This window comes from Zalophus californianus, chromosome 5 (genome assembly GCF_009762305.2).
Source record: "Zalophus californianus isolate mZalCal1 chromosome 5, mZalCal1.pri.v2, whole genome shotgun sequence".
NCBI classification, from domain to species: domain Eukaryota; kingdom Metazoa; phylum Chordata; class Mammalia; order Carnivora; family Otariidae; genus Zalophus; species Zalophus californianus.
In genome coordinates, this window is record NC_045599.1 from 40,435,148 (window position 1) to 40,462,000 (window position 26,853).

Below are 26,853 nucleotides of genomic sequence, written 5' to 3' on the forward strand. Positions count from 1 at the left end.
TATTTGTGGGAAAATGTCATGGGAATGTCTGTTGTGGACATACAAACTTACAGGGTCAGTAACAGTACGGACTGAAGATCAGTCATCTTTTAACAATAAAAAAAAAACTGAACACTGAATTTACCACTTTCCCAGATGGATTTCACCATTTTTATTCCTTTCTGTAAGATAGGTATCTGATAGAAACATATTAAATTGTGGATATTTATGGGAGTTGGGGTATAAAGCTAATTTTAAAAATGGCAATCCACTCAAGAAGCAACAGCTTCCAGTTTATGAAAGTTACTCCGTAATTTTTTTAAACAAAGTGACAGTGTTTAGCCACTAGGGCGGAGGATTTTTCAAATACACAACATGATGGCGATCAGGATGGTTTTATTCAGAAAACATCTACTGAAGAGTTACCCTTAATTCCATCCAACAACCAGGTCTGAAACAACTGACTCTAACATGAAGGCTTTCATTTTCCTTCCCTTCATGTTCGTGGCCATGTTCTCAGGTAAGAAAAGTTACTTTCGATGACTTTCCTTCCAACTCTCAAAGAATTAGAAATGTTGAGTGACTTAGTAACACTTTGTCAGAAGATGTTAAAATGACCTGTGTCTATCAGACAGAGAAAAGGAAGAGGGCCATTTGAAACAGCATAAATACAGACCGAAGGCATAAAAGTAAGGACAAGGTGAGACAACAGCGAATTGTCCGGCGCGGCCGAAGAGAAGCAAGAAGTAGGGGAATGGGGAAAAGCAACACATTACACTGGAACGAAAATGAAATCTGAAGGGATTATGAGAGTTTGTGAATACTCTCAGGCTCATGTTTCATAAAAAAAATATGGTTTTGTGTGATGATCTAGGGCTATGTGATCACAGAGAAATAGGTTCAAACCCTGACTTTTCTATTTCTATTTATGTCATTTGGGGCAACTCACTTAATTTTTAGCGTCCATTTTCTCATTTATAAAATGAAAATAAATATGTATTCTTAGAGGCTGTCATAAGAATCACGTATGCACTGACATTAGCTACCATTACTTGAGTTCTCTGGTGCCTGTCACTCAGTTTACCTCTCTCCATTCCTTACCTCAATCCAGTTAGGTGGTCTGTTTTCAAAGATGCAATTTCCAGCAAGGGCTGTAAATTTCTCTAGATAATAAATGACACAGACATTCTATATTTTTATAATTTATATGTCGGAGAAAATAGATATAATATACGTATATTTATTATGATCACATATGTTTTAGAGAAAAAATGCACATAGATAAAATCCCTCCCTAGAACATATATGCTCCTTAATGGCAGATACCATACCTCTTTTGAACTTCAGTGCCTTGCTGGATGACATTTAGTAGGTACTGAGTAGACATTTGTTAATGGAAGAAAGTACATGAATGCCAGATGCGGTGGTTCTGTGGATGTGGAGGGTGAAGAAAAGAGAGGAACCAGAAATGCCTGTTATAATATAAAGCAATGCCAAGAGTGTATTTAGTTTGTAAAATCAGAAGAGAAAATACAAAACAAAAACTGAGGATACTTATTTTGGAAAAGTTTAACTTAAAAAAACCCATGGTTAAACCACATTCTGATATTTTACTTCTCTTTTTTACTCAAAAATTCCACCCCCGGTTTTATTTTACGAATTTAGCCATGTGAGCAATGATATATTAATCACATTTTCATTATATCATTGTTTGTACTAGTAAAAGAGGGGAAATGCAATAGCTACCCATTGCTAGAAGGCCATTTAAATAAATTACGGTAAATTTAACAAATGAAATATTATGCAGTCCTTAGGGAAAATAATAAAGGTGCTCTATATGTATCGATATAGAGAAACCTCACTGTACGGCCAAGGGAGACAATAAAGAGTAGAGTTGGTGTATGATGTGCTATTAATTGTGTGGAAACATATGTCCCCTTATGTTTGTAAATACATAAAGCATCTCTGGAATAATACAGAAAAACCTAGTCCAAGGGGGATTGGGACAGGAAAGGAAGGGAAAGTGATTTTAAACTATTTATCCTTTTGCATCTTTGAAATTAAATGTAATTTGCTTATATGACCTATTAAAAAAACAAACATAATTAACAAATAGATCAGCTGATCTAGTTTTTACCATTTCATCTACATCTTTATTCTAATTGATTTCTTCTCAAAGTTAGTGCTTGTTAAGGAACACTGGTTCTGGCGGAGCAAGATGGCGGAGGAGTAGGAGACCTAGATTTTGTCTGGTCTCAGGAATTCAGCTGAATAGGGATCAAACCATTCTGAACACCTACGAACTCAACAGGAGATCGAACAGGAGAGTAGCAACAACTCTCTGAACAGAGAAGCGACCACTTACTGGAAGGTAGGACGTGCGGAGAAGTGAATCCGAGGCGATATTCGGGAGGATTGACGGCGGGGGAGGGGCCTCCGCCGGCCGCTTCTGGCAAGTGCTAGAACCGCGGAGCACAAAATCGGACCTTTTAAAAGTTGGCTCGGCAGAGGGACGCCGCTGCAGTGGCTAAGCGGGGGGTGGAATCCTCCCGGGACAGTGTGGTCTCAGGACCCTTGGGGTCACAGAGAGACCGGGGGTGCCTGAGTGCGGCAGAGCTGCCAGGTGTCGGGGCGGGGAAGCCGGCTGCAGATACGGACCAGAGTCGCGGGCTCTCAGCTCGGGGTTGCCATAAACTGTGATCTGCGGCCCAGTCGGGGCACGGCTCCCCCAGCAAGGACCCAACAAGCAGCAGATCCGGGGAGACTCCCCTTCCTTCCCGGGGAGGAGCGGTGCGGGAACGCACTGCAGGGATCTGCTGGGTTTGGAGACTCCGAGCGGGGTCGGGTGCCAGAGATAGCAACGCTCGATCACAGGCCGGGTGAGCACGGAGTGCGGCCGGAGACCGGGGACACGGGAGTGACTGCTTTTCTCTGGGGGCGCACTGAGGAGTGGGGCCCCGAGTTCTCGGCTCCTCCGGGCGGAGACTGGGAGGCCGCCATTTTCGCCCTGGTCCTCCAAAGCTGTACCGAGAGCTTGCAGGGAACAAAAGCTCCTGAGAGCAAACTGGAGCAGCTTCCTTAGCCCGGACCGACAAGGGCGGGGCAATTCCGCCTCCGGCAAAGACATTTGGAAACCACAGCAACAGGCCCCTCCCCCAGAAGATCAACACAAACAGTCAGCAAGCCAAGACCAAGTTGATCGATCAAGGAGAATAGGAGAACTCCAGCGCTAGGGGAATACTGCACATAGATTCATGGCTTCTTTTTTTTTTTTTTTTTTTTTTTTTTTTTTACCATGATTCATTATTTCATCAAAGTTAATTTTTGTTGACTTTTTTTTATTTTTCTTTTTCCCTTTTTCAACCAACATCTTATAAATCCCTTTAAAAAAAAAAAAAATTTATTTTTTTTTTCATTTTTAGAGTCATATTTTATCCCTTCATAGTAGTTATCCTTGTTTTTGGCATATATATATAAGTTGTTCTCTCTTTAAAATTTTGAGGTACAGTTTCTTCTAACAGATCAAAATATACCCTAAACCACTAGTGTATGGCTTTGTTCTAGTCTCCTGCCTGATCACATTCTCTCCCTTTTTCCTTTTTTTTTTTTTTTTCCTTAAATCTTCTTTCTTTTTTCAAACAACTTATCTTACCAAGTCCTTTTATAAAATCTTTTATAATTTTCATCTTTACAGTCATCTTCCATCCCTTCATTGTATCAACCCTTATTTTGTACATATATGCCTTTCTTCCTTTAAAATTTTAGGAGGCACTTTTTTCTAACAGACCAAAATACGCCCAAAATCTAGTGTGTGGCACTGATCTATGCACTAGCCTGATCATATTTGATCATATTCTGCCTTTTTTGAATTGTTTTGTTTTTGTTTTTATCTTTTTTTTTTCTTTTTTTTTTTCTTTTTCTCTTTCTTTTTTCTTTCTTTCCCTTTCTTTTCCCCTGGTTTCAGGTCTTTTCTGATTTGTATACAGTATATTTGCTGGGGACGTTGTAAACCTGTTAGCCTTTTGTTCTCTCATTCATCTATTCTCCTCTGGACAAAATGACAAGACGAAAGAAATCACCTCAGCAAAAAGAACAAGAGGTAGTACCGTCAGCCAGGGACCTACTCAATACGGACATTAGTACGATGTCGGACCTAGAGTTCAGAATCATGACTTTAAAGATACTAGCTGGGCTTGAAAAAAGCGTGGAAGTTATTAGAGAAACCCTTTCTGGAGAAATAAAAGAACTAAAATCTAACCAAATCGAAATCAAAAAGGCTATTGATGAGGTGCAATCAAAAATGGGGGCACTAAATGCTAGGATAAATGAGGCAGAAGAGAGAATCAGCGATATAGAAGACCAAATGATGGAAAATAAAGAGGCTGAGAAAAAGAGAGAGAAACAACTACAGGATCACGAGGGCAGAATTCGAGAGATAAGTGATACAATAAGACGAAACAACATTAGAATAATTGGAATCCCAGAAGAAGAAGAGAGAGAGAGAGGGGCAGAAGGTATATTGGAGCAAATTATAGCAGAGAACTTCCCTAATGTGAGGAAGGAAACAGGCATCAAAATCCAGGAGGCACAGAGAACCCCTCTCAAAATCAATAAAAATAGGTCAACACCCCGACATCTAATAGTAAAACTTACGAGTCTCAGAGACAAAGAGAAAATCCTGAAAGCAGCTCGGGAGAAGAGATATGTAACCTACAATGGTAGAAACATTAGATTGGCAACAGACCTATCCACAGAGACCTGGCAGGCCAGAAAGGACTGGCAAGATATCTTCAGAGCACTAAACGAGAAAAATATGCAGCCAAGAATACTATATCCAGCTAGGCTGTCATTGAAAATAGAAGGAGAGATAAAAAGCTTCCAGAACAAACAAAAACTAAAGGAATTTGCAAACACGAAACCAGCCCTCCAAGAAATATTGAGAGGGGTCCTCTAAGCAAAGAGAGAACCTAAAAACAGCAAAGAGCAGAAACGAACACAGACAACAGACAGTTAACAGTCACCTTACAGGTAATACAATGGCACTAAATTCATACCTTTCAATAGTTACCCTGAATGTAAATGGGCTAAATGCCCCAATCAAAAGACACAGGCTATCAGATTGGATTAAAAAACAAGACCCATCAATATGCTGTCTGCAAGAGACTCATTTTACACCCAAAGACACCCCCAGATTGAAAGTGAGGGGGTGGAAAACCATTTACCATGCTAATGGACGCCAAAAGAAAGCTGGGGTGGCAATCCTTATATCAGACAAACTAGATTTTAAAACAAAGACTGTAATAAGAGATGAGGAAGGACACTATATCCTACTTAAAGGGTCTATCCAACAAGAAGATCTAACAATTGTAAATATCTATGCCCCGAACATGGGAGCAGCCAATTATATAAGGCGATTAATAACAAAAGCAAAGAAACACATTGACAACAATACAATAATAGTGGGGGACTTTAACACCCCCCTGACTGAAATGGACAGATCATCTAAGCAAAAGATCAACAAGGAAATAAAGACTTTAAATGACACACTGGACCAAATGGACTTCACAGACATATTCAGAACATTCCATCCCAAAGCAACGGAATACACATTCTTCTCTAGTGCCCATGGAACATTCTCCAGAATTGATCACATCCTAGGTCACAAATCAGGTCTCAATCGGTACCAAAAGATTGGGATCATTCCCTGCATATTTTCAGACCACAATGCTTTGAAACTAGAACTCAACCACAAGAGGAAAGTCGGAAAGAACTCAAATACATGGAGGCTAAAGAGCATCCTACTAAAGAATGAATGGGTCAACCAAGAAATTAAAGAAGAATTAAAAAAATTCATGGAAACCAATGAAAATGAAAACACAACTGTTCAAAATCTTTGGGATACAGCAAAGGCAGTCCTGAGAGGAAAGTATATAGCAATACAAGCCTTTCTCAAGAAACAAGAAAGGTCTCAAATACACAACCTAACCCTACACCTAAAGGAGCTGGAGAAAGAACAGCAAAGAAAGCCTAAACCCAGCAGGAGAAGAGAAATCATAAAGATCAGAGCAGAAATCAATGAACTAGAAAGCAAAAGAACAGTAGAACAGATCAACGGAACTAGGAGCTGGTTCTTTGAAAGAATTAACAAGATTGATAAACCCCTGGCCAGACTGATCAAAAAGAAAAGAGAAATGACCCAAATCAACAAAATCATGAATGAAAGAGGAGAGATCACAAGCAACACCAAAGAAATACAAACAATTATAAGAACATATTATGAGCAACTCTATGCCAGCAAATTAGATAACCTGGAAGAAATGGGTGCATTCCTAGAGATGTATCAACTACCAAAATTGAACCAGGAAGAAATAGAAAACCTGAACAGACCTATAACCACTAAGGAAATTGAAACAGTCATCAAAAATCTCCCAAGAAACAAAAGCCCAGGGCCAGATGGCTTCCCAGGGGAATTCTATCAGACCTTTCAAGAAGAATTAATACCTATTCTCCTGAAACTGTTCCAAAAAATAGAAATGGAAGGGAAACTTCCAAACTCATTTTATGAGGCCAGCATTACCTTGATCCCAAAACCAGACAAAGACCCCATCAAAAAAGAGAATTACAGACCAATATCCTTGATGAACATGGATGCAAAAATTCTCACCAAAATACTAGCCAATAGGATCCAACAGTACATTAAAAGGATTATTCACCATGACCAAGTGGGATTTATCCCTGGGCTGCAAGGCTGGTTCAACATCCGCAAATCAATCAACGTGATACAATACATTAACAAAAGAAAGAACAAGAATCATATGATCCTCTCAATAGATGCAGAAAAAGCATTTGACAAAGTACAACATCCTTTCTTGATCAAAACTCTTCAGAGTATAGGGATAGAGGGTACATACCTCAATATCATAAAAGCCATCTACGAAAAACCTACAGCGAATATCATTCTCAATGGGGAAAGGCTGAGAGCTTTTCCCCTAAGGTCAGGAACGCGGCAGGGATGTCCACTCTCACCACTGCTATTCAACATAGTATTAGAAGTCCTAGCCACAGCAATCAGACAACAAAAAGAAATCAAAGGCATCCAAATCGGCAAAGAGGAAGTCAAACTCTCACTCTTTGCAGATGATATGATACTGTATGTGGAAAACCCAAAAGACTCCACCCCAAAACTGCTAGAACTCATACAGGAATTCAGTAAAGTAGCAGGCTATAAAATCAATGCACAGAAATCAGTGGCATTCCTATACACCAACAACAAGACAGAAGAGAGACAAATCAAGGAGTCTATCCCATTTACAATTGCACCCAAAACGATTAGATACCTAGGAATAAATCTAACCAAAGAGGCAAAGGATCTGTACTCAGAAAACTATAAAATACTCAGGAAAGAAATTGAAGAAGACACAAAGAAATGGAAAAACGTTCCATGCTCATGGATTGGGAGAATCAACATTGTGAAGATGTCAATGCTACCTAGAGCAATCTACACATTCAATGCAATCCCCATCAAAATACCATCCACTTTTTTCAAAGAAATGGAACAAATAATCCTAAAATTTGTATGGAACCAGAAGAGACCCAGAATAGCCAGAGGAATACTGAAAAAGAAAAGCAAAGCTGGCGGCATCACAATTCCGGACTTCCAGCTCTATTACAAAGCTGTCATCATCAAGACAGTATGGTACTGGCACAAAAACAGACACATAGATCAATGGAACAGAATTGAGAGCCCAGAAATGGACCCTCAACTTTATGGTCAACTTATTTTTGACAAAGCAGGAAAGAATGTCCAATGGCAAAAAGACAGTCTCTTCAACAAATGGTGTTGGGAAAATTGGACAGCCACATGCAGAAGAATGAAACTGGACCATTTCCTTACACCACACACAAAAATAGACTCCAAATGGTTGAAAGACCTAAACGTGAGACAGGAGTCCATCCAAATCCTAAAGGAGAACACAGGTAGCAACCTTTTCGACCTTAGCCGCAGCAACTTCTTCCTAGAAACATCGCCAAAGGCACGGGAAGCCAGGGCAAAAATGAACTATTGGGATTTCATCAAGATAAAAAGCTTTTGCACAGCAAAAGAAACAGTCCACAAAACCAAAAGACAACCGACAGAATGGGAGAAAATATTTGCAAATGACATATCAGATAAAGGGCTAGTATCCAAAATCTATAAAGAACTTATCAAACTCAACACCCAAAGAACAAATAATCCAATCAAGAAATGGGCAGAAGACATGAACAGACATTTCTCCAAAGAAGACATCCAAATGGCCAACAGGCACATGAAAAAGTGCTCAACATCGCTTGGCATCAGGGAAATCCAAATCAAAACCTCAATGAGATACCACCTCACACCCGTCAGAATGGCTAAAATTAACAAGTCAGGGAACGACAGATGTTGGCGGGGATGTGGAGAAAGGGGAACCCTCCTACACTGTTGGTGGGAATGCAAGCTGGTGCAACCCCTCTGGAAAACAGTATGGAGGTTCCTCAAACAGTTGAAATTAGAGCTACCGTTCGATCCAGCAATTGCACTACTGGGTATTTACCACAAAGATACAAATGTAGGGACCCGAAGGGGTACGTGTACCCCAATGTTTATAGCAGCAATGTCCACCATAGCCAAACTGTGGAAAGAGCCAAGATGCCCATCGACAGATGAATGGATAAAGAAGATGTGGTATATATACACAATGGAATATTATGCAGCCATCAAAAGGAATGAGATCTTGCCATTTGCAACGACGTGGATGGAACTGGAGGGTGTTATGCTGAGTGAAATAAGTCAATCAGAGAAAGACATGTATCACATGACCTCACTGATATGAGGAATTCTTAATCTCAGGAAACAACTGAGTGTTACTGGAGTGGTTGGGGGTGGGAGGGATGGGGTGGCTGGGTGATAGATATTGGGGAGGGTATGTGCTACGGTGAGCGCTGTGAATTGTGCAAGACTGTTGAATCACAGATCTGTACTTCTGAAACAAATAATGCAACATATTTTAAGAAAAAAGAAAAAGAAGAAGATAACAGGAGAGGAAGAAAAGGGGAGTATGTCAGAGGGGGAGACGAACCATGAGAGATGATGGACTCTGAAAAACAAACTGAGGGTTCTAGAGGGGAGGGGGGTAGGGGGATGGGTTAGCCTGGTGATGGGTATTGAGGAGGGCACGTTCTGCATGGAGCACTGGGTGTTATGAACAAACAATGAATCATGGAACACTGCACCAAAAACTAATGATGTAATATATGGTGATTAACATAACAATAAAAAATTTAAAAAAAAAAAAAAAAAAAGGAACACTGGTTCTTACAACTCATGTATATACTCATCTCTCTACTGAAAATAAATATTTTCTTATCCATTTTTCTAGCTATAGCCTATCCTTCTTATGTGTCACCTCCTCCAGGAAGGAGAGACAATGCCCTGCTATCTGCTACCTTGACTCTAGGTCTATTGTCTAATTGACGTCTCACATTATAGCAGCATTCATACGACTACAAATGCCTGTTTGCTTTTTTGCGCCCACTATTAGATTTTCCACCTTCTTGGTGGCAGAATAACAATGTGTTATTCATGGCTGTGTGTCTAGATCTTACTATAGTTCCAGCATAGTAATGGTCTCTTCAAATATACTTTTGGACAAATTGAAAGAATGGCTAGATCATACCCACAGACTCCACCCACACTTCACCACAGTTAGTAAGCCAGGTTACCGAGTGCCAAGCTCCTAAGCCTGGGTAAGATCTTAACCACCAGCAATGTAGTATACCATAGCGTGCTCAATGGATAATAATTAACAAGGCATTTGATTTTAGTTAAATTTACCTGAATGCACAAGTGTGTACGCTTGTGAAAATATGAAGCAGGCCAATTGCAAACACAAGTGAAACTCCAGGTAAAGACTGGAACCATCCACACTGAAATGATTTCAAGTTATATAAACTGAAAAAATTACCAAGGATGCCTGTGAAGAAAAACAATGCAAGCCTGAAGACAACTTTCGAGGAAGCCCCAAATTGAGAAAGTGAAGGGAAAAGGAGAGCCATTAAACAAAAAAGGTGATGATGACTCACAGACCTGTACCCCTGAAACAAATAATACATCATGTGTTAATAAAAAAATTTAAAAATAAATACATAAATAAACAAAAAAAGTGAGGAAGCCAAAAAGAAACACTTGTACCAAACCAAAGACAAGAAACATAAGACCCAATAGAATTCCATTGCACTCAACAACTAGAAAGCCATTCCATTCACTTATGGATTATTGTCTAAACCCTGCTTATTTTGGAATAGAATTTGAATAAATCTTATATATATGTATATGTGTATGTATATACAAGATATATATATGTATATAGTAATGGATAAACTTCCAAAACCAATTTGAGAAACAGAGTAGATGGGTTATGAAACTTAGGTTTTAAGAAATAGTCACAAAAAAATAAAAAAGAAATAGTCACTTAATATCTACCACCTCCTCCAGGAGTCTGAGCAGAAAAGAAAGAAACAAAAAAACCACCAGAGAGTAAGACTGATTGATTGATGCTACGGCCCTTATGGGAAATGGTGGACATAAAGCTGATGTTCTGAAGAAGAAGGAAAACCACTGCCTTAGGAACAGGGGCGAGGAGGGAAGAAAACACCTACAGAAAAGTATATATGGAGATGGAGAAGAGAATATGGAAGGAGGGCTCATGCCTGCCTGTCAGGTTTTATGTCTGGAAAATTGATGATAGCATCTTCTGTAGCGTGAGGTTGGGAATCCGGGAAAGGGTTCTGTGATGTAGAGGAAGTTTATAATAGTCTAACTCAGAGTCTGTTTGATTAATCAGGAAATCATTAAAAAGAATTTGTAGTATGAAGCGCAAATAATTCAGCTCAAGTAATTCAGACTCTGATTTAGAAATGGGACAGGCTGGTTTGACCCCGTGATTTTTAGAAACCATGTAATACAGTTAAGAAAAAATGGAGGAACCAAAACATTAAGGTTATGAGAAGTTATGCAAAGCTTCTGTCTTGAGGTTTGGTGAAAAAAACAAATCAAAGAGGTATAAAATACACACTACATCTGGGGATGAATGCTGTTGATTTTAAATTCTTGAAATTAAATAACTTTATTTTACTTTTGTGCTTATGGTATCATTCCAGTGTCTTCAACCCAGATTTTGAGAACAAGTGTTTTTAAACCACAAGAAGGTCCAGAACCTGCATTTATTCTAGAGAGAAAAAATGAAGCTAATCATCAAGGAAAACAACAGGAATCTAATCAGCAAGGAGGTAGCAACACACAAGGAAAACAAGCAACATTTAGTCTGCAAGGACAACGAGGGTGTTCTAACCAGCCAGAGAAAAATTCAGGGAATTTTAATCAGCAAGAAAGGCCAGGAATTCTCAATCAGTCTGGGAGTCTGCAAGGGAATTCAGGAGACTCTAATCCAAAAGGGAATGCTGAAGCTTCAAATGAACAGGGAAAACCGGGATCTTGTAGCCAGCAAGGAAAACCGGGATCATCTGGTCAGCAAGGGCGTCCAGGGTCATCCAGCCAGCAAGGGAAGCCAGGGTCACCCGGCCAGCAAGGGGGTCCAGGGTCTTCTAGCCAGCAAGGGCGTCCAGGGTCATCCAGCCAGGAAGGGCGTCCAGGGTCATCCAGCCAGCAAGGGAGTCCAGGGTCTTCCAGCCAGCAAGGGCATCCAGGGTCATCCAGCCAGCAAGGGAAGCCAGGGTCATCTGGCCAGCAAGGGGGTCCAGGGTCTTCTAGCCAGCAAGGGCGTCCAGGGTCATCTGGCCAACAAGGGCGTCCAGGGTCATCTGGCCAGCAAGGGAAGCCAGGGTCATCTGGCCAGCAAGGGCGTCCAGGGTCATCTGGCCAACAAGGGCATCCAGGGTCATCCAGCCAGCAAGGGAAGCCAGGATCATCTGGCCAGCAAGGGGGTCCAGGGTCTTCTAGCCAGCAAGGGCGTCCAGGGTCATCCGGCCAGCAAGGGAAGCCAGGGTCATCTGGCCAGCAAGGGGGTCCAGGGTCTTCTAGCCAGCAAGGGCGTCCAGGGTCATCTGGCCAGCAAGGGGGTTCAGGGTCATCTGGCCAGCAAGGAAGACCAGGATGGTCTAGCCAACAAGGGAAATCAAGGTCTTTCTTTCAAGAAGAAAGAAAAAATGTAGGCAACCCTTTGAATGCCAATATAATGGAGATTCAGGTTTGCGTTCATTTCTTTGTTTTTTTCCCTCTCTTAATTTAGCCATTCTATTTTCCAAGACTTGAAATAGTTAACAAAATATACTGTACTAATGACAGATACTTTGTGGTGATAGTGATTCAACAAAATGAGGAGGAATCTGAAGGTGGTCAATTTCATATACACCTATGATCATTAATGAGCCATGCTCTTCCATTCCATTTCTCATTCCCTTCTACTGTCTTCCACTCCAATCTTTCTACCTCTACTGGACTAGGTCAGACCTCCGTGAAATGAGTCCCCATCCCCACCAGATTTGACATTCATGTGTCCATCTCCATCCCATCCCTAACCTACAAGCCACTCAAGTGGTATTTCTAAATCACAAATTTCCTGTTCTATCACTGCCCTGCTGGAAATTTTTCAGTGACACCTTACTGCCTAGAAGATAAGACCCAAACTCCTGAGCATGTAATTTAGGATTTTTTAATGACTAGACCCCATGTGCATGATTGGATATGATCGGACATTTCATGTCACTCTTGGTCACACATCATCCACGTTGTACAGAATCCTTTGATGTTCCACAAATGTATTCCAAATACCGATGACATCCTTTCTCATAGAATGTACCATATTGCTTTGTAATTGATTGTCTGTGTGTTCAATTGGAATGTGAACTCCTCTAAAGAAAGTACCATTTCTTTTTTAAATGTGTGTCCCCAGATTCTAGAATAAGACAGGCATATAATAGGTTCTCTTGAACTGCTTTTCAGATGAGTGAATAGATGATGTCTGGGAGACATCATTGCAAACAGCTGCACATCCATGACTCCTTTGTTCATCTTCCTTCGTCCTACGAACACAAAGCCTCCTGTTGAAGATCCTCCCAATCTCATTTAGTGTCTCTGTTCTCGTCTGCTGTCAGAGCTCCTTTCTGTTCACAGGCTTCTGTCATTCTGTAACTTCATTCTAAGCCAGTGCCTCAGGTAGTACTTAACTCCACACAATCCTACCTCCTGCCTCATTTTCTTTCATGGGACAAGAAGAAAGAAAGGTTCAGTAAATTAGGACCATATGTGGAGTGCCTGTGTGTGAATCGGTTAAGTGTCTGACTCTTTATTTCAGCTCAGGTCATGATCACAGGGTCTGTGAGATGGAGCCCCAAGTGGGACTCCACACCCAGAGGGCAGTCTGTTTGAGGTTCTCTCCCTCTGGCCCTCCCCGCACTCTCATGCACGCTCTTTCTCTCTCTCAAATAAATAAATAAATAGATAGATAGATAGATAGATAAATAAATAAATCTGAAAAAAAAAATACGACCACATATGTTATTTGCCAGTATGACTTTTCCATAATTATTTTCTCAGGAAAGGGAAGGCTTGCCTACAAAGAATTAAAGTGGAGGCAGTCTGATGTGTAGTAGGAGCAGGGGCTCTGGAGTCACATAATTCAGGGTCTGCCCCCCAGCTTGGATATTTCATCCATATCTGGTCTGGGGCTTGTCACTTAAATATACTGTATGCCTGCGATTATACGATAGAGCAAAATCTACTCTTTTTTTTCAGTATTGTTGTGTAGTTTAAATTAAAATGAAAGGATTAACAAAATGATTGGTTCAGTGCAATGCTTAATCAACAATTAATTAGCAATAACTCTTGGTTTAATTACAATATCAGAATTGAATTGCATCCCCTTTATTCGCCTATTGGTCTTTCACATTACTGCAGACTGGCAAAACCAGCAGCAAGAACCCAACTGGAAATACAAAATGTCCATCTGTCTACAAGCCAGTCTGTGGTTCTGATGGAAAAACCTATGGGAACCACTGTGTATTCAATGAAGCCAAAAGGTAAGATGACTCTTTGTGTCTTTGTATCAAAAAGTATTATTCTGATCCAAAGGGAGTAAAAACGTTTTTCTCTGTGTCTCTGTAGTTCTCTCTCAATAGTGCCTGGGGTGTTTGTCCAAAGGAAACATGAAAGGTACTTAACCCTTAAACAGTAAATTCAGGCATTTTCTGAAAGAATGTGATACATTCAGCTTTTGAAGTAGAAATAAATCTATTAGTGAGTCATTCATTTACCAGATATTTATTAAACTTCCACTATATACTAGGCATTGCTCATGTGGAGGTAAGGTGGTGAACAAAACACACAGAATTGTTTCCTATTTCCTGCTTCCATGGAGCTTTTCTTCTTGCAGTTGAAGACAGCAAACAAGATGTATCAGAGGGTAAACAGGACTACGAATCCCACAGATTACTTAACCCCGACTATTAAAATGTATTTTAAATTTAAATAACAGTATTAGAGAATGGATTTGGTGAGCAGGCAAACACTTAAGAGTTGCACGCTTGTCCATCCACATGAAATACGATGATTATAAGGCTGCTTAAAATGAGAACACGTGGCTAAGAAAGAGTTACATGTCTCAGCTGTCAAAATTAATGAAGGTTCAGCTATAAGGACAGTAATGAGGTAAAAATTATACCTCTCTTGTTTTTGATAGTTGAAGTACGTATTAAAGGCTCAATAAATCATTCCTGCAGAAATAAATAAATGTTAAAGGTAAGTGTGCCCTATAGCCGTAAAAGTTAGAGCAGGAAGAAACATGAGACACCTGTTCTCTCATTTTATACCTAGCCCAGGGTCAAGGAAGGACTGGCACAAAGTCACAATTTCTCAAAGCACTCAGTGTGAAACAGGCAAGCCAAAGCTTAGAACTGCTCGTTCCCATGTGAATTTTAAATTATCTCATCTTCTCTCTGTGTTGGTGCCACAATTTCTTGATCCTTAATTTCTTTCATTAACTTGTTTTCAGGATAAGTAATGGAAAACTGAATCTGAACCATGAAGGGAAATGCTAAGCATTGACAGCAACCAAATTACCTGGAACCTCAAAATCTGCTTTCGTTTTTGTAAGCAATGGATTTCCTCGGGCGTTCCACAGAGGTCAGCAAGAGTCTTACCGCTATGATGGATCCCACATTATTTTCAAGTTTGTTCCACTACAAACAAAGTCAGTTCCAGAGTTGCTTCTGATTTCTGGGATCATGTATTTTCTAGACTTTCCCAAACTCGTGGATATAGAACACAGATTGGTTTTTCCCTGACACAGGGGATTAGGATGAGAAAAATAGGTGAAAATTCTTAAAAAATAACAAAAAGCTTTACTTTTAGTTCAGTGTTTTTGAACACTTCAAAAAATTAATGGCATTGATTTTCAAGGGATAAGATAGAAATTTTAGCCAAAGAGTTCCCTTAGATAAGAAATGGTCCAGGATTGGGCGCCTGGGAGGCTCAGTCGGTTAAGCGACTGCCTTCGGCTCAGGTCATGGTCCTGGAGTCCCCGCATCGAGTCCCCCATCGGGCTCCCTGCTCAGCGGGGAGTCTGCTTCTCCCTCTGACCCTCTTCCCTCTCGTGCTGTCTCTCTCTCATTCTCTCTCTCTCTCAAATAAATAAATAAAATCTTTTTAAAAAAAGAAGAAAGAAATGGTCCAGGATTAGGTAAATATATTTAGCTGCCTAGATTATATCACCCCTGACTTATTTATGAATGGTACTGTCTTTCCTGTGCTATCACTACTCCCTGATTAAGTCTCTTGAGGATAGCTGAAATTACAGCTATACTAGAAAAAATCCCAAAGATTAGAAGAGACTTCAATGCAATCCATAGTTCTATATTATCCCTGTCACCATCGTCCTGACGAGTCCCAGTCCCTAGACTGCCACCTGAAGATTACCTTGTGCAGTATCACCTCTACCACTTCCAGGCAACTGAAGCTTTACATTTCTCAGGGCTGCTTAATGAGAGCTATCTGGGAGTGAATGACAGTCCAGGCTGGGTAGGGTAAAACAGGCACCCTGTTGTAAAAGGCCTAGAGTCTTGGCACAGCTGATGAGACGTGAAGGAACCAGCTCCATAAAAGTTTACCTCCCAGTAAGAGGACATAGGAAGATAAGGTCAGAAAGACACAGGGTAGGGAAGGGAAGGAGAATAGGAAAAGTCCTTCTTTACCATATACAGAAGAAAGGGAACAAAAATTTTCAGGCAAATAAATAATATGAACAAAGGCCTTGATCCATACGGGGCGTGGGTTATGTGATACAGTACATTTTTTCTGGGATCTGACAGTGCTTATAGAAGCACCAGAAAATTCAGGCCAGGGCCGGTTGTAGGACCAATTTTAATGGTATTTAAATAATTTTTATTTCCTTCTAGAGGCCATGGAAAAAATTAGATCATTCTGAGCAGGAGTGAAATGAGTAAATTCCCATTAATAAATATGCTTAAATTAATTAATACTTATGTAACACTAGAAGCATCATACAGTGTTTCAAAAGAATAAACTGATTTACATAAAATGACATTAAAATAAGCTCAGCAGATATTAATCAAATAAAGCTTGTTGCAGAGCAGTTTATAAAGTGTTTCTATTAAATACAAAAGCTCTGGTTTAGAACAGTGGGAAATGGTTGGAATGAAGTCCCAGAAGTAATTCTACATCCCTAGTTCTGTTACCCCCAACTGGAGCTGCACATTTATCTTAGTTACTTCTAAAAATGCTGCCCCAGAAAAAGTACAAATGCCCAGGGTCTGATGTAGAACAATTGAATCACCATCTCAGGGAAGGAACCCAGATATTATTATAAAGCTCCTCAGGTGATTCTCATATCTAGCAATTGTTTCAAATACTGAGGTTCTGGCCATATGTCGCAATTACAGATTTTAGAATTCTTGTTTTCTTGCCCTAGTTTTTGGAGCCTGTACAACTCCCTTGCTTGGACAGATTGTACATAGCTTATCTATTATAAGACCTATAATTACACATTATTTTCTCCCCTCCCCATTCATTTGTGCCTATCAGATCAGATGGTCCCTTACTCTATGCCCCATGAATAGTTTTGTTGCCATCCGTAGAAGGCAAGTTCCCAGAATCTGGGCAGGATGAAAGGTACTCCAGTGCCTTATCTTTAGTATTTCTCTTACCTCTAGTTTCTTACACAAAGACCTTTAGAGTAGATTTCTCAACATAGTATGGCTAGCTGAGGTGGCAAGAGTGAACAAGACAAGCACAGTCATCCTTTGCCCTTTCTTCTTCCTGAAGGGGCAATCTGTGGTAGGTTTTGGTGGCTTTTGTGTATAAGACGGCTTTCCTTATCAACAAATTATGGAAAGAGCCCAAATGTCCATCAGTGGATGAATGGAGAAAGAAGTTGTGATATATACAATGGAATATCACTCAGCCATCGAAAAGAATGAAATCATGCCATTTGCAACAACGTGGATGGATCTACAGTGTATTAAGCTAAGTGAAATCAGCCAGTCCTAAAAAGACAAATATCATATGATTTTATTCATATGTGGAATTTAAGAAACAAAACAAATGAACATAGGGGGAAAAAGAGGGGGGGGAGGCAAACCATGAAAGAGACTCTTAACTATGGAGAACAAACTGAGGGTTACTGGAAGGGAGGTGGGTGGGGGATGGGCTAAATGGGTGATGGGGTTAAGGAGGGCACTTGCGATGAGCACTGGGTGTTATATGTAAGTGATGAATCCAGAAAATCTACTCTTTGATCATTGCCTAAGACATCATTCCCCTCCGCCCCTTAAGAGAGAGAGAGAAAGAGCAAGTGCATGCAGGGAGGGGCCGAGGAAGAAAGAGAGAGAATCCCAAGCAAGCTCCAAGCTCAGAGCGGAGACCTGATATCATGACCTGAGCTGAAATCAAGAGCAAGATGCTTAACCAAGGGAGATTCCCAGGTGCCCCCGAGACATCTTTTAAAGAATGAAATGTGGCACCAAATCCCTTTGGTTTCTTCTGAAATGGGGGTGAACTGGAAGAATTCAGTCTTTCATGAAACACTGATAAATGTGAACTTCTCTTATTCTCTTTTCAACAGTATGAAGTTTAAAACACACACACACACACACACACACACACACACACACACACATTATTCAGTGACCCCTGGGAAAGTTCATGTACCAGTCTCAGTTGGTGTTTTACATGGTTAGGCAAAATTCAGGTAACTTGCTGTTATTGCCCAAAATGGCAGATTTCTTTGCCCACAATTTATGGAGCAGTGGCACTGGGGAGACTGCAAACTGCTCTTCTCATTTTCCTCCTTCCTTCTCCCTTAATATCTCTGTTATCTTAAAGATACTGTCTTCTCCTTATCTTCCCTCTGAGGCAATTGAATAATATATTCATTTTTTTCTTCATGAAACCTTCAACTCACACATGTAACATCCCTTGTGCTGGGTAATTAAAAAAACAGAAAACAGAAAGGCATGGGGCCAGCTAGGATTCACAGGCCGCCTCTCCTGCTCTTAATCTCTGCTTATGAGAATATACAAGAGAAGTCTACAGTGAGAGACATGCAGGACTCCCCAGTAATTTCAACTCTACGGTTTCCTTTTTCCTCAAATGTCCTGCATCAGAAGAACACATCTGCCCCGGAAGCCTCTGATGTTGTCTATGTCAATAATTCAAAGAGTAATTCAAAGAGTTCCTCTAAGAATAATATTCACTTAACTAGAAAAATAGAGCACTTTCTGCACTCACCAGATTTTGTATTCTTCCATTAAACTGGAGTCTGAGTGCTAGCTTTTCCCACAGCTGGTAAAAGGTAAGTTACATCAGGGTGGCAAAGATAAGCCTAACACCCAACTGTGAATGCGAACTGCCTTAATATTTTATCCCTCACATCTAAGACACAGGAGTTGTTACTCCCACATTTAAAATAAAGATGTTGTATATTAGAATATCGAAACATTGTGTCAAGATCACTCAGTGGTAGATGAGAACTGAAACCAAGTCTTTCAATTGCCAAAACTCCAGAAATCAGACTGTGAAGGAGGTTAGTTAATTAGGGAGACAATGAGTGATTAAATCTTACCCTTTTCAAAGCCTCCAATGTCAGCCACTTTTTTAACTTAAGACATTGACCCATGTGGTCTCAATCTCATTTCTGTGAGTCCTCATTATATTTTATCCAGGTTTATTGAGATGGAATTGGCATATAACATTCTGTAAATTACAGCTGTACAACGTGATGATTGGATACACATTTACATCGAGAAAGGATTAACACAGTGAGTTGGTCTCTCTCATGCCTACTACACACATCCTATCCTTTAGGCCAAGTTCCAAAGCTGGCTACACTGGGATACTCATCTGGGAGTTCCTCAAACATACCATTACCCAGGCTTCATGTACAAACAATTGATTCACAATCTTGGTGGTGAGAGCAAACATGGACTAAAGGTCTCCAGCTGATATCAATTCCTGGCTGGGAATTTGCACTATAGTTTTACAAGAGGCTCCCAGTGGGAGAAACTGGCTCGAGGATGCAGAAGACCTCTGTGTCATTTCTTACACCTGTATCGAACCTATAATGACCTCAGAAGAAAAAGTTGAAATTTCAACTGTAAGGAGAGTTTCAATCTAAAACAAATCTCCAATTGGGTCCCTGTGCTCAAATGTTGCAAAATGCTAAGGGTCTTGGCCTGTGTCTAATTACACTTCACAAAACTGCTCCTCTTGGCTGGCTTTGATTCTCTGGTCCTTTCCAACTCAATAGCTTGGAAAGCTTACATATATTTTCTCTATCTTAGGATCTATAGTTACTCTGATTACCCTTTCCCATCTCATACCCCTGTACTCATTAGATCAAATTATCCCAAGCCTCTCCCTGGGAGAACGCCCGGGACGTCTTTACGACACAGAGCACACGCTGCTGCGGATCATCTGTTTGGCGCCATCAGGCTCCTCACCGATACGCCAGTGAAGGAGGCGCCTCTGCTGGAGGGGAGGGACTGAGAAAGACAGACGAGCAAAATAGACACAGTCAGTCCCTAGAGCTGAAGACCTCACTCTCTCCACTGCCTTCCCTGTCTCAGGTCAGTGAGGACACCCACAAATGTAGCCCTGGAACAGAGCATGGCTGTGAGGACTGCTCCAGGTCACTCCTTCCAGAAGTGACTGTTTCTATGTTCTGTGGAAAAACTGGGACCCCAAAGTGCCTATTTCCTTCAAGGCAGCCAGGCTCCTCGTGGGCTGTGCCAAGCCTGGGGGAATGAGCAGCTCCTTCTGGAATGTGCTGAGAGGACTTATCTTGGCATTGCTCTCACCTCTTGAGGAAGCCTTTTGTTCACATATATGTCCTATTGAATCTGAGAGCAGGGGGAAGAAAAATGAGAATACATGGTCTACCTTAATTAGCAAGCTAGGAATTAATTAATTAATTAATTAATTAGGACTCTACGGGGTTGGATTTTGCCAGTCAGAAACCCTCGTCTGGAAATAGGAAATTAGTCCATGTGCCATGTGTTATAAATGCCAAAATTTCTTCCCACAGACTTAAAAAATGTCTCTCCTCTCATCACGGATCAAAGCCATTTTCATCATTGCCTTGGTGTTTCCTCTTTATTCTGGTGAGTAAGTTTTCCAGTTCAAGGTGAAATATTTCCAGTCCAAGGTGAAATATATCTTAGAACATGCAGGAAGCCACTGCAGTAATCCAGGAGGGAGGAGCTCCTTCACAGCCTCTAAACTGCTACAGTGGTAAGAGGCATAGTACAAGGGTCTTTTCAGCTTTCTTTTTTTTAAGATTTATCTATTTATTTTGAGAAAGAGAGAGAGAGAGCAAGTCTGAGCTGGGGGTGGGGGAGGGACCGAGGGGAAGGGAGAGAGGATCTTAAGCAGACGCCCAGCTGAACAGGGAGCCTGACATGGGGCTCAATCCCGGACCCTAAGATCATGACCTGGGCCAAAATCAAGAGTCAGTTGCTTAACTGACTGAGCCACCCAGGTGCCCCACAAATGTCTTTTTAAAATTGCATCAGTGGGTTGTTTTTTCTCATTTCCTTTTTTGGACCAGTGGAGACAGAGTAGTGGGTTAGAATGGGCAGCAGAATTTCGCTCAATGTCCACCACCTGTGACTAAAGAACATGACCTAAATCCTTTTTTTTTTCCTTTGTGGAAGTCAAATCCATTGTTAAATACAGACCACTGGAAGGAATGATCTCTTCTGGGTCTGCTGTTGGTTAATATTCTGGCTTCTTGATCACCCACAGAGGTCCCAAAAACAGGGCCTTTGTTTAAGGAGAAACACGTTGACTCCTCTGGCAAAAGTTGTCTTTCTTAGAGCTGAAGGTGGACCGTGAATTTCAGAATAAGGCATCTGTGTTGTATTGGAGAGATGCACGCATTTAGATCAGGGTACTGATTCTTTAAGTACTGATTGATTTCTTCATATGTAAATGACATGCTCTAAAGCATGGTGTTCTTGGTTTTGGATGTCTCATCTACAAAAATAAGGAGAAAAACATGCTATGTTCAAAGAAGGGTGTTAGAGATTATTAAAAATTATACATCAAGTTATTTTTCACAGAGTGAGAATAATTGAAAATCCCAATTATTAAAAATATTTCCAAATTTGATAGCGTTCAGTGAATTTTTCATTTTGCTAATGACACAGAGGCTCACCTCATTACTTGCAGGGTGTTGAGGAACAGTTTCCATAGGTTTCTGCTCTGAAGAGATGGGTTCTGTTGACCAAAAAGACCATTCTTCCTACTCCTCCCCACCCTGCTCCTCTGCCTTCTTCTCCTTATTCCTGCCTTTCTTTCCTTCTTCTCTTCCTCCCCCTCCTCTCCTCTTCGCTTTTAATGATTTCACCCGTTTGTTGGTTGCAGCAGCATCTTTCACCCCTCTGACTGAAATCAGACCTGTGGTAAGTCAATAATGATGGAAGTTGGAAAAAATAAAATACTTAGCTTATTTTATTGTAAATTTTAACATAAAAATTTATCAAACAAATGTACAACAGAGAGATCTTTCAAAAATTAAAACAAAACCATGTTATTCTTACACTTAAGTCAAGAAATAGAAACACAGCAGCCACAGAAAACCATTTGTCGTTATCGAGACAACATAAAAGTGTATATATCCCATTACACAAAAATACAGCTAAAGGGCGCAAATATGTCGTACAAACATCTGAGAGAGGTCAAATGGTGTTTACAGTAGAAGTGTTCATTTTAGCAAAACAAAAGGAAAAATGAACCAGCCAAAACATACATTTTAAGGGTGGGTCAGATCTGATAATTTCCATATATACACAGAGAGGTGGAAATTAAAGTATGTATTTAAGTGTCTGAATAAACAGTCACAGAGAAATTTCAGAAGCTGATGAGATAAGCATGCACACATATTGTTTATTTATGGAAATTACCAACACTGTCAACACTAAACAAATTGCATTTATATCTATATGTTTATGCACAGACACACACATACATAGTGAAATTACCAAGAAGGATAAGGGAATGATGAATAAAAAAAACTTCAGCTTCATGATTTCTTCTAGAGTTTGGAAGCAGAAATATGTGAAGGGAAGTGAGGATGGTGGTCGCTATATTAGAAAAACACAGTCAGCCAGTTCTGTGACCTTTTTAAAAAGTAATCGCAGGTTTGTAAAGACATTTTAATAACATCTTATTTTTTTAAGGGGCATATGTGTTCGTTTTCTAGGTGTTGGTGTTATAGATGTTACCTTTTAAAACTACATATAGACTATATTGTTCCAATTTTGACACATAGCATTTCATAGGAAGATTAAAGAAAATTCTAGAGTTTCATTCCCTGATGAATTTTGTTGTATCTCTCTGTTGAGATGCTGGACTGTACACGATATTCACCTGGGCGAAATGATTGCACCAGAGAATGGTATCCAGTCTGTGCCAGCAATGGAAGAACTTATGGCAATATATGTGCTTTCTGCAGGGAAAGGGGGTAAGCGCACAATAGGCAATCTTTGCTCTTCAAAAGTATAAAGAAACCATCACAACGTGACGGCAAAATCCGTGTTGCCGATAACCGGGGTGCAACATCTATAGACAGTAACTGTAAGATGTCTGTAAAAAATTAGGGGCCACACGTGTACCTTTCCCCAAAGTTCCTGTTTCTGAAAGTCATTTTGTATTTGAGTTTTCACTGTAATTTTGCTTGATGCTGGGCAAAGGCAGAAATCAATTCATTGAACTTAATTGTGAATTACTAAGGGCAGACTAGTAGCCAGTATGATGTAATGCCTACGCCCCGATGAAGAATAATAGAATCTCTGTGATGGCCGTGACCCTGTCCCTGCAGACCTCTCCTTGCAGAGGGCATGCTCATGTATGAAACTGAACTGACCTTTGCAATTTGAAATCCATCACAATGGGCCCATTCATGCTAGAAAGGAACTCCTCGGATGGTCCAGTTTGTCTCATAACCTCCATGCCAGTCTCCAGATATCCTCCTTGGACAGCAGGGCGTTCTCGAGCACTCCTATCGAATCTCCCTTCCTGTCCCCTTCACTCTGAAGGAGTGTGCAGTCTAACGCTCTGGCCATCTCCCTCCTCATTTTCTCTCACAGGTGTTTCCTTTCACAAATCTTTGCACACGGAATCCCCCCAAATTGGCCCCTGTTTCCAGAGGACCATTAAGACAATCTCCAGTATCTCCTCTCTCAGACTGGGGTGTGTCCCAAGACTGAGTCAGAACTGAGCATGTAGGAAGAGTCAAGTAGCCCGATACGGGACATGTAGGGGTCAAGGACATGAGCCAGAGCCACACCCAACTGCTTCCAAAGTGGAGGACAGCCTCCCCACCATGTGCCAAGTTCAGATCCTCCCTGTTGAGATGCGCTTTGATACCGTCATGTTTCACGTCCAAACTATATTCTCCATGTATATTATCTCTATTTCTGCACCGTAGAAATGGATCCAGTTTGTGCAGCCAATGGTCAGATTTATAGCACTGAATTTACTGTCTACAGTGAGATGACCCAGGGGGTTTAAAAGATTGCTTTTTTAAATAAAATTTTTATTTTAGAATAACTTTTGACTTTCAGAAAAATTTAAGAGATAGTACCAACTTTCCATGTCTTTTATCCAGTTTCTGCTAAGGTTACCACCTTATAGAACCCTGGCACGTGTCTCAAACCTAAGAAATTAACATTGGTATATCACTATTAACTAGCCTATAAAATTCATTTGGGTCTCACCAGTTTTCCCATTAACATCCTTCTTAACATTTTTTTTTAAAAGTAGCACACTTTATTTCTTCCCTAAAACTCTTTAATTTCCTTTTTATTCTCTCTCTCTCTCTCTCTCGGTTTCTCTACAGGAATGATGTGTATTTTTCACATTTTGGTACTTGTTGAATATTGATCGAACTGCCCTTCAATGAATGTGTCATCACATTTTGTGGTACAGTCCACAGATGATTAGAATATTCTCAATCGGAGCCTGAAATTCATAGATGACCAGGTGCATCCTATGAACAGAAGATAAAATATAGAGCATTTAAAAAATTTTTTCCAACTCTAAGTTCCTGTGATTTCAGGATTTTGAATTCTCTATGTTCAATTATTCAATGATAACTTGAAACACAAATGTCTTGTTTGCATGTGTGATAACATGAAAAGTAATGTGATTTCAAATAATAAATATTTCATTCATTAAAATGTTAAATTGTCATTTTTATTAAAATACCCTTTCTTTACCTGGGTAGTGGGTTAAGAGATGCGCATACTTTGGGCAAGTGTAATCAAAGCGATATATTCAGAGGTGAATAAGTAATATGTTACTGGGGTGTTTCACAAAAGTACAGGTTCTTGGGTCTGTTCCGTCCTAAACAATCAAATTTTCCAAGAAAGGGGTGTGGGAAATTGAATTCTAGAAGCACCCAAGACTAATGTGATGATCACAAAAGCTAGGCAGTAAGAACTTAATGAAGTAGTTTATTAGTAAGAGCTTAAATTTTGTAATGGAATGAATTAAAGAATATATTCAAAGATACTGTAAGATTTTGAAGGCTTGGGAAATATTTATTGTATTATTTACTTTCTCACAAATAAGTCAAGAGGTAAGTGACACTGGGATATCCATTTGTGGTGAGAGTCTGAAGCTCTTCCATTTCTTTCCATCTCCCAACTAACAAGAAGCAGCTTTTAGCTGAGTGGCCAAATCCTGGCCATTTAAAGCTCAATTTTAATGACAGAAAGGTAGATTGACTACTGGAAGATAAGTATCAATCTGCCATATGTAGTACGTCAAGCATGCTCATCTTCGGTTAAAAAAATTTTTTTCCCATTTTTATGGAAGTGTGGGATCTATGTAGGGGCTAGTTCTTTGTGTAAAATCTCCAGTATTAATTCTTAATGAAAATATCCATTGGAGTGTACATTTTTTGAGTCATACTGTAAAAAAGCATTCAGCCAGTGCCATGACCCTTTTCCTTATAGAAATTTTCTATAAAAAATGTTTTCAAAAAGCAGATAAAATTCAAACTGAGATATCACTTCACATCCATTCAGCTGGCTACCATCAAAGAAGCAGATAGTAACAAGTATTGACAAAGAAGTGCAGAAATCGAAGTCTCGTGCTCTCTTGGTGGAATAGAAAATGGTATAGCCAGTGTACACTATGACAAGTCCTCAAAAAGTTAAGAATAGAATTATCATATGATCCAGCAATTCCACTTCTAGGTATACACACAAAAGAACTGAAAGCAGGGACTCAAACAGATACTTGCTTACCCATGTTCACAGCAACTTCATTCACAGTAGCCACAAGGTAGAAGCAACCCAAGGGACCACCAATGGGTGAAATGAGAAGGAAAATGTGGTATTGAGGATGGAAAGTCTGACAGCAACTACAAAATGGATAATCACTGAAAACGATGTTCTAAGTGAAACAAGCCAGTCATGATAGAACAAATACTGTGTGATTCCACTTATATGAAATACCTAGAGTAGTCAAATTCATAAAGACAGAAGGTAGAATGCTGGTTTCCAGAAGCTGGGTGAGGGAGGAATGGGGACTTATTGTTTAATGAGTATGGAGTTTCAGTTTGGAAAGACAGAAAAAGTTTTAAAGATGGATGTTTGTGAAGGTTGTGCCCTCTTTGCTTCTTGACTTCTGTTGTGTCTGTGTGCATATGCCCATGCATATATGTAGGTATATGCATGTGTTTGTTTAGAAGGTCTCAGCAGTAGAGGCAGAGTCCAGGGATGGGATACATCAGCTGTATCATGCAGGCATGAGGCAAGGTGCTGTCAGGTGGTGCCCAGTGAAGACAATCCCACATCATACAGAATGGGTCTCCACAAAGTAGCTGAAAAAGAACAAGTGGCCAATGTCCATGGACTTACTGGAGGCCAACAGGATCTGTGGTGACACCAACGTGTTGTTTGATACAGTAACATTTTGTGATCACTTTCCATGTTTTTTTTTTTTTAAGATTTTATTTATTTGACAGAGAGAGACACAGCGAGAGAGGGAACACAAGCAGGGGGAGTGGGAGAGGGAGAAGCAGGCTCCCCACTGAGCAGGGAGCCCGATGCAGAGCTCGATCCCAGGACCCCGGGATCATGACCTGAGCTGAAGGCAGACGCTTAACGACTGAGCCACTCAGGAGCCCCACTTTCCATGTTTTTTAATAGTTGCCTAGAATGGTTATACAAATGAATTATAACTTACAAACTATGGCATCCAGAATAATGCTCCTCACCCACCCAAAGATGCCCACATTCCACTCCCTGGAGACTATGAATATGTTCACCACGCAAAGGGGGCTGGAGGTCGCAGATGAAATTAAGGTTGCTCAT

General features: G+C 40.3%; 1 protein-coding gene and 1 long non-coding RNA gene across 2 annotated transcripts; both read left to right on the forward strand.

Moving 5' to 3' along the window:
- The first annotated feature begins 388 nt into the window (after positions 1 to 388).
- MARCOL (MARCO like) lies at positions 389 to 19,982 on the forward strand. Its single transcript, XM_035727518.1, has 5 exons — positions 389 to 499; positions 11,158 to 12,203; positions 13,913 to 14,034; positions 18,471 to 18,688; positions 19,864 to 19,982. Exons 1-5 carry the CDS (start codon positions 451 to 453, stop codon positions 19,980 to 19,982), a joined length of 1,554 nt encoding a protein of 517 aa, XP_035583411.1. The 5' UTR covers positions 389 to 450.
- Positions 19,983 to 19,986: 4 nt separating this feature from the next.
- Positions 19,987 to 22,943, forward strand: LOC118356975. Its single transcript, XR_004820059.1, has 3 exons — positions 19,987 to 20,094; positions 20,553 to 20,628; positions 22,873 to 22,943. It is a non-coding gene; the product is annotated as an uncharacterized LOC118356975 (long non-coding RNA).
- The last annotated feature ends 3,910 nt before the right edge of the window (positions 22,944 to 26,853 follow it).